Raw genomic sequence first — 8,587 nt, 5'->3', positions numbered from 1 at the left:
CATGGTACCGTGTTGTCAAATGACGTGTTGCGTACATAAAGTACCGTGTTGTCAAATGACGTGTTGCGTACAATCATGAGGTCTTATTAACATAAATATAAATGTTAGTGAAGTTAATAAGAGTTAGATTACAGAAAATATAATTCAGGTGGTATAACCGATCATATATAACTTAAATAACATAAATATAAATGTTAGTGAAGTTAGTAAAAGTTAGATTACAGAAATATAATTCAGGTGGTATAACCGACCATATATAACTTAAATAACATAAATATAAATGTTAGTAGTCCAAAATTTGATATATTCGAGTCTGAAAATTATTAATAATTTCATAACTTGATTAGTGATTCGTGATCGTTTGAGATATCTTTTAATTACACTAAGCTTTTCGTGCTGATAACGTGTTATAATTCAGTAGGCTTATAACTACCTTTAATGGTTATAAGAACAAAGAGAGAAAAAGAGAGAAGAAGGAGAGAAGAAATATTGATATTGATATTTCAAGAGAAAAATGGTGCACCTTAAATGGTTACCATACATGTCTATTTATAGTATAAAATATTACTATGCAAGAAATATAATAATAATAAAATTAACATCCAATCTAGATATTTTATAACACAATCTATATATTTTATAACATTATTTTAAATATCTACCCCATTAAATTAATTTTGATAACAAATATTATGTACTTAGGAAAAAATATTATTTAAATATGTAATCTTTCACAAGGAATACATACATACATACATATACATATACATATACATATATATATATATATATATATATATATATATATATATATATATATATATATAACAGGATCAAGAAAGATGTAACCAATTGAGGGAGTGGGGAAGCAATCTAAATCACAGGATTAAGATATGACCAAATTTAGGGGTGGAGGGGCCTTCTAGTCTTTTTGCATATTTAGTGTTTCAAAATACAGAGCAACTTGTCTTATTTTCTCACATCCAATTTCATCTCGTTCCCTCTCTATATTCTCGAGGTTAAATTGAATAGTTAATAACTAAATAAAAAAATTAAAAAGTGCGGAGTAATAGTCTTCAAGCATCATCCATCATCTATTATCCATTAATGTAAATTTCTTAATACAGACAAACACAATCACAATACTGTTATTGATGAACAACAAAAATTGAAGGATTTTATGATGCAAAAACCAACCATTCAACTCATTACTTGCTAATTTCAAAAGAATAGTACGTACTTCTAATTGAAAAATATCGAATATATCCCTATTTATTTAAAGAATGTTGTACCTTCCAGTCAACCACCTTAGCATGAACACCACGATCATCAATCCAAGTCCGGCAGTAGCCACCATCACCGGAGAAGCCTCTACAATGTTGTCAACTTCATTACCAAAATTCCCCACGACACCACAGATCCCAAGAGTACCAGAAATATTCACATCATCCTCAACCACACCGAAGCCAACTCCGGCATCAGCCACCACCGCCGGAGAGGGTAGTTCAGAATTCATGACACCGCTTCCATTACTGTGGACCCTAATACCATCAAGAACTCCAACGTTTTCAACGGTTCCACTGCCACCAACTCCGGCATCAGCCACCACATCGATTCCATTATCTTGAACCTTAATACCATCAAGACCTCCAACGTTCTCAACGGTGCCACTTCCGCCAACTCCGACATCAGCCACCACATCGCTTCCATTACCAACCTTAATACCATCAAGAACTCTTAACATTCACAACGGTGCCACTGCCGCCACCTCCGGCATTAGCCACCACAACGCTTCAATTACCGTGAATCGCATTGTCATTTAAAGAATCCAAGCCATCAGTAATTAGGGTTTCTTTTGTTTCTTCCTTATCAGCTTTGTGAGCATCTTCACCTATTTCTTCCCTGAGGGAAAATCTTGAATCTCAGTAGAATTTAATAAGCCGACAAGTTGTTGACTAATTACATTAGTGACTAGGGTTTCTGTGTCACCATTTACAACATTATCAAGAAGATCATTTGCAGCCAAACCTTCACCATCGCCATTGCTGACGTTGCTTTGAATCAATTTCCGAGTGGGAATTAAATCTTGAATATCATCGGTTAAAGATCTTACCCCCCAATTTTTCCAAGCATTTACATAAGCCCAAGGCGGAGGCTCATAATCATCATCGATGGTAGACGATTCCTCCAACCAACGCCAGCCATCATCTTCATAAATCTTTAACCTTTTTCCTTTACCATCATCTTCACCACCACAATCACCTGGTCTCTTCATCTTTATTAATTAATTTGTTTTTAGTTGGAAAGTGGAAATTTGTATTAATCGATGTGTGCATGTGTGTGTGTATATATATATATTAAACATACATACATATGTATATCGTCTGAAATACTCGTAGTATATGGACTTGCATGGTGTATTTGTGAGCCCGACCGTTAGTGACAGGGCATTTAGTTTTTTTGAATTTAATTACAACGGAGCATAAGATTTATAAAAAAAATAACGAAGCATAAGGATAATTAAAAAAAACTAAATGAATCCTATAGGACTATACAAATTAGGACAAAAAAAAAACAAATAATAAGTGACTTAGTAAGTTATTAAGTTTTTCTTATTTTTGTAACAAAAGATATAAAAAGTATAATAAACATTATATTTATTTATTAAGACAATGAGATGTATGAGATATTAGTTTCGTCCTATTTATAACATTCACAATATTATTTTGAATGGTCTCTTTTCAAGTGTCCGTTTACGTTTCAAACAATTAAAAGATAATTTTAACATATAGATAAATGATATTTTATTAGGGGATAACGAAATTCTTGAAATTTATTAAAACTTTGTATAAATTTTAAAATGAATATTGATAATGTGAGGGATGAAGAAACAAATGTTAAAAAGAATGTAACTCTTAGATATTTGAAAACTCTGAAAAAGATCGATCGGTAACTTGTTACAAAATATATTCATATACACACTTCAAAAAAGTTGGTGTTAAAGGTCTCATACATCTGACATCCGGAAGAAAGTCACGCGAGCCTAAAAATAAGTCAAGCTGGACTTTAATTCTAAATATATTAGCTAAGTTTTGATGTAGCATCATCTATTTATACTATTGCTCCTATTAAACGAGAAACAAATGAAGATTCTATAAACATTCAACAACATTCTTGATCCTGGAAAACTAACATTGAAGCTACTAAAATCTTGTAAACGATTACACGATAATTGGCAAATAGTTTACATATACTCTTCAACGACCATTTCAAAATATAATAATAATTATGGTTGAGAGAGTGATCTTGTTAAATTCAAAGAATTGTTTAAACTATTCCTATTCCTATTCCTATTCCTATTCCTATTCCTATTCCTATTCCTATTCCTATTCCTATTCCTATTCCTATTCCTATTCCTATTCCTATTACTAATGCCCGCGAATTCGCGGGGCTATTTTATGAGACTAATCAAGAATAAATTTGAAACTCCATAAATAAACTGATACTTTATATTATTTGAATGGTTGCCAGTAATGGGACCAAATCAAAGAATAATGTTGTATAGTTGTTGACAAAATGAAAACAAATAAAATCATAAACACAAATAACATCATGCCTTATATTTTCTTCTTAAACTTTAGATTTTGTTTCCCATATAAATATATATGCAATATGCAATCAAGTATACCACATAGGATAGTATAAAGACACATTGATAAAGAAATATAAGTTTTTACATATTGATAATAATCACACAGACCATTAGCCCTTTATATATAAAGACACATTGATAAAGAAATATAATTTTTACACATTAATAATGATATTGATAATGTCATGATGCATTACAATGTATAAGGTACATACCTTTGTTCAGTTAGCCAACGTTAGCTAAGCAACACAACAATACAAGCATCCACACTCGGCCAAGATTTCTAACCTACAAAGAAAATATGTGTAGTTTACCCAATCACTGAACAACATCGCATTAATTAGATAATAGCTTAGAGTACAAAATATCAAGCATTTAATACAACTATCAAAATAAAAAAGGCTTCGTTTATATTAAAGCGAGCTTTAAATAGCCACTAATGCAAAATTATTTCCCACTGGTGTTACCCTCCTTCAACTGTTGCACAAATAACACTACCATGTTCAGAAGTTGTTTATATTCTAAAATAGAATCGTTCAATTGACTACCAAAACAGTAGCAATAACATTACAGTGTGACATGGTTTTACCTTTACCCGTTTCGCCTTTTAACCCGACCTATTTTGTTTTTGGAAGCGACCCGCCCATTTTTCCAGTCTTTATTTGTTAGATATACTTGACCACGGTAATCGTTCTGATCGATTAACTAACCTGAATATGATAACAATAAGACGAATGATACTTTTCGAAGTGAGTAGCAAGAAATATTTGTCCTTTATGTTGTTGAGCCCATAAACTCGATATCATCATCGTCAGAAATTCATTTGTGATATGAAGTCAGAGTGTGAAAATGAAATCTGATCATAGATAGCAAAAAATGTTTATAAAAAAATAACATCTATATTTATCATGACTGACTTTTATCATGTTCTTAGGTGATTGTATGAATAAGACCACGTTAAGCTTATATAGGTTGCTCCTTATGCAATGTTTGCCGATACATCAAAGACAAATTGACAAAACCATATCAACCTTTTACCTTAATTGTAAAAAGAAAGTTTGCAAGAAACCCTAACCCAATTGCAATGCAATCAGTCCAACTCGAACAGAATGACTTCAACTCATTCTAACAAAACCATATGAAGATTTTACCTTAATTGTTGAATATTACCATTTATAAAATGGTAGTAATTCTTACATCATGAACAATCAGGTCAATGTACAAATCCTAAGCTTAAATAATAGTTACTCAAATGTACACCAACCTGATACACATTTACATTATGATTTAAATAGGAATGTAACATCCAAACAAATGAAAAAGGAAACTAAGAAGTTACAAAAGAGTTTACCTCTGCTTCAAAGTTACAAATAATAGGATGGTTAACGGCCTTGATATCACGGTGAATGATCTTGATATGGCCTACAAACATGGAAAAGGCGTTGTAAGATTTTGGTTTCATTTCTATTATTAAGTCAATGTAAATACGTTACATGATCAACATATAAAAACAAACTATCAGTTCTCATGAAAATAAGAGAGTCCTTTTGCTGATCCAATAGCAACACGCACACCATATTCAATTACGTGTAATTGACGAACTCAAGTGATTTGTACCTCGGATTCACCAAAATCATCAAATCATATTCCGATGACAAAACAACAAATATAGTTATAAACTAAAAAATAGTAATCACTTGAAAGTGGTTTGTCTTTCAATATTTGGAAAACAAAATTTTTACCATTTATCATTTGACTGAAAAACGACAATACCTTAATACAAACTCAAAATGAATTCCCAAGCACGTTACACTAACTCATAAGACTCAATCATGTATTAAGGAACAACACTAATACTAATAGATGAAGATACCTAATCGAGAAACCATGTCATACTGATTTGAAGAGTTCGATTGACGACCAAACAAACACCTAAGTGGTAAGATATAACGGGTCATGTTTGACAAATGGGTAACACTAATGTTGCATACATTTCCTAACCACCAAAAAGTAAAACAATCCACACCTACTTACAGTCATTAATACTCCGTTTTAGCATTTTATTTTAACCCACTTGTTAGAGCATGAGTAAAATGTTTTTAGTCCAGGTTGTGGTTATCATTAAGTACCACAAGGTAATTAATAAAATCATTATACAATACAGAAAATGTCTTCTTGATTGTTTTCTCTTCTTTTTATCTGTTACCTTTCCTTTTCTTAAGGTTTCTTAGAAGATACGTCTTTGCACACCTACAATGCAGAAAATGACCCATTTGACTTTCTTTTTTTTTTATCATTTTAATTTAACAATATGGTTTGACCCATTTATAATAGAACATGCCCATTTGTGTCCATAAGCTAAGTCTTTGTTGATAATTTTTCCACCACTAATTTTTTATGTTTTTCAATAAAACATACCCGTTTGACCCATTTGACTTTTTTATCATTATAATTTAGCAATATGGCTTGACCCATTTATAATAAAACTTACCTCTTATCAAGCTTGGTTTCAATAAAACATACCCATTTGTCTTTTTATCAATAAAACATACCCATTTGACCCAACTATAATAAAACATACTCATTTGGACCCATTCGACTTTTTTCAATTTAATTTAACAATATGGTTTGACCCATTTATAATAAAGCATCCCTATTGTAAAGTTCGATTTCATGTTTTCGTAAATGTAACTAACATTTATTACTACACTCAACCTAGAGAAAGAAAAAGCATGTAACTAACATTCAGAGTCATAAATGTAAATAAATAAAAATCGTGTATTATTATTACTACACAAATAAACATTGTAACAGTTGAAAAATCCATCAACAAAAAAAAAAAAAAAAAAAAAAAAAAAAAAAATCTTGGAATAAAATTAACAAAAAACAAACCTTAGAATAATAATGCACACTCTGCCCAACATTGAACAACTGTGCCATTGTACCTGCATTTAACATATCATACATTCATACATTCAATACATTTTTATAGCTACTACGAAAGAAACCTATAAATTCATATATGATCAAGTGTAAAAGGATGTGATCATAAACATGATGATACTAATACTACTTTGTTAATGCATCATCTTAAGGCTAGTACAACTGGTGATAGTGATGTGTGCTCACTGCTCAGGTAAGTGATTCTGCAATATGAAAAATAACAATTAAGAATGGTTGTTACATGCTATATCTATCAAAACCATGTTAAAGTTAACAACTGTAAAAGACAAAAAATAGCATAGTGCGGCCGATGTAGTTGATTGTTTACGTAATCAAGGGTTTGTTACCTGACTCAGTTGTTTAAGTCCTCGTTACTGGAGCTGCTACTTCTCTCGTGGATTCTGGGTCCAGAATTGCTAGCTCGAACACGTTATCGATAATGAATTTCGGGCATCCTCTTCTGGATTGAGCAGAATCGGTTGTTGGACATGAACCCGAATCCACATAAGCACTTGACACCATCCTCATACCCAGCCAAGCCCGACTCAAAAATGCCAGGTTCTGGATTTCTCCATCGGTTAGGGGTACTTTTGCCATCCTAATCAAAACATTTAGAATAAACTTATTATTACATTAAAAAGGCACGAGGCACTTGAAATATGCAAAATCCCAGACACCCTATAACGATCTAACAAATACAGTAATCCAATAAACAATCAAATTGACCTTATTAATGAATTTTTTAAGTTTATTGCAACAGGAAGTAGGGGTGCATAGCAACAAAGGAAGCACACAAAAGATACGAAGAAAAAAATAAAATAAGAAAAAGAAGTGCACCCTTATGACTAATGAGGTCACAGATTATGGAAGTACCAAACTTGACTTACAATGATATAATAATAATAATAATAATCTTTAAACAAAGTGATGGAGAAATTAATAAAGTTAACCCTGAATATAAAATTTTAGTTTACCTACAGTCATGTCTTCAACAACCCATCACAGCACAATTGTAATTTGTAAACAAATACTCCAGAATGTTCCTTTACGCAAGAACCTGCCAGTCTAAAATCCCATCTTCCACCAACGAAAATAATGCCCTTTAACATCAGAGATAAACAATCAAAAAATCAACAACCCTAGCAACGTATGAATATTAATTATGGAAGAAATCAAGTAAAACCCTAAAATGAATATAATGTAAAGTAGTGATTACCGACACCAGGAACTTACAATTGCAAACCAGTAAGAAAATCCATCACATTCCATATTACAATGAACAACAGGTATTTAGAATCCGTGGAGGTTTGAACATAGATCTTTGGTAGATCGATTGTTCATCATCAAATGATATCTTCTTTCAACTAAAATTATCGATAGAATTGATAAACAACTTCAGTAGTAGTGTCTGATGTAACATATGTTCTGATCTAACACATGTTCAGAACAGTTTCATCTGAATATCGATTCAATGTAAGAGTAGTGTTTCAATTTTTGACAGATTGAAAACATAAATTGTAACTTTCGTCTAAAACAGGGAGAAATCGATGTTGACGACTATTTTATTTGAATATCAGATCCAAAACATAGATTCAAAGAGTGATTGGAGGTTTTTTTTTTTTTTTTTTTTTTTTGAGAATTTGGGGAAATTTTTGATAGAGTTTGAGAGAATGATATGAATTGTGAAGGACCCATATTTTGTGAATTGATGCCGGTCCTTTTTCTTAATTTACGGTATGAGGGGTAATAAATTAATCAAACAATTAAGCTAGGTGATTATGAGGTCATAATGTTGATTAGGAAAATTGAATGGTTAAGATTAAGGTTGTTAATAACAATGGAAGGCTAGGATTATTGACTGGATTTTTAGATAATCTATTTTTACTTTTGTTATTATAATATAATAATATAAAGAGATAAAGAAATTATTATTATTATTATTATTATTATTATTATTATTTTATTATCTACATACTAATTATCATGAGTGAT

General features: G+C 31.2%; 1 protein-coding gene across 8 annotated transcripts; it reads right to left on the bottom strand.

Annotated features, from left to right (window-relative positions):
- Positions 1-1,078: 1,078 nt before the first annotated feature.
- Positions 1,079-8,198, bottom strand: LOC139904198 (uncharacterized). Of its 8 annotated transcripts, none has more exons than XM_071886133.1 (9): positions 7,829-8,198; positions 7,570-7,695; positions 6,943-7,193; positions 6,545-6,798; positions 5,004-5,074; positions 4,363-4,508; positions 3,868-3,940; positions 2,114-2,275; positions 1,079-1,902 (listed from the first exon to the last, which is right to left on the bottom strand). In XM_071886133.1, exon 9 carries the CDS (start codon positions 1,742-1,744, stop codon positions 1,277-1,279), a length of 468 nt encoding a protein of 155 aa, XP_071742234.1. In that variant the 5' UTR covers positions 1,745-1,902; positions 2,114-2,275; positions 3,868-3,940; positions 4,363-4,508; positions 5,004-5,074; positions 6,545-6,798; positions 6,943-7,193; positions 7,570-7,695; positions 7,829-8,198; the 3' UTR covers positions 1,079-1,276. The 8 variants fall into 8 exon arrangements, with proteins under 8 accessions (XP_071742234.1, XP_071742232.1, XP_071742233.1 ...); XM_071886131.1 differs by having other exon boundaries at positions 1,079-2,275; positions 6,545-6,597; positions 6,726-6,798; XM_071886132.1 differs by having other exon boundaries at positions 1,079-2,275; positions 6,545-6,597; positions 6,782-6,798.
- Between the last annotated feature and the right edge of the window lie 389 nt (positions 8,199-8,587).

This window comes from Rutidosis leptorrhynchoides, chromosome 4 (genome assembly GCF_046630445.1).
Source record: "Rutidosis leptorrhynchoides isolate AG116_Rl617_1_P2 chromosome 4, CSIRO_AGI_Rlap_v1, whole genome shotgun sequence".
Classification (NCBI taxonomy): Eukaryota; Viridiplantae; Streptophyta; class Magnoliopsida; order Asterales; family Asteraceae; genus Rutidosis; species Rutidosis leptorrhynchoides.
The sequence above is the reverse complement of the archived record's forward strand: the minus strand, read 5'-3'. Positions and strand labels throughout refer to the sequence as shown.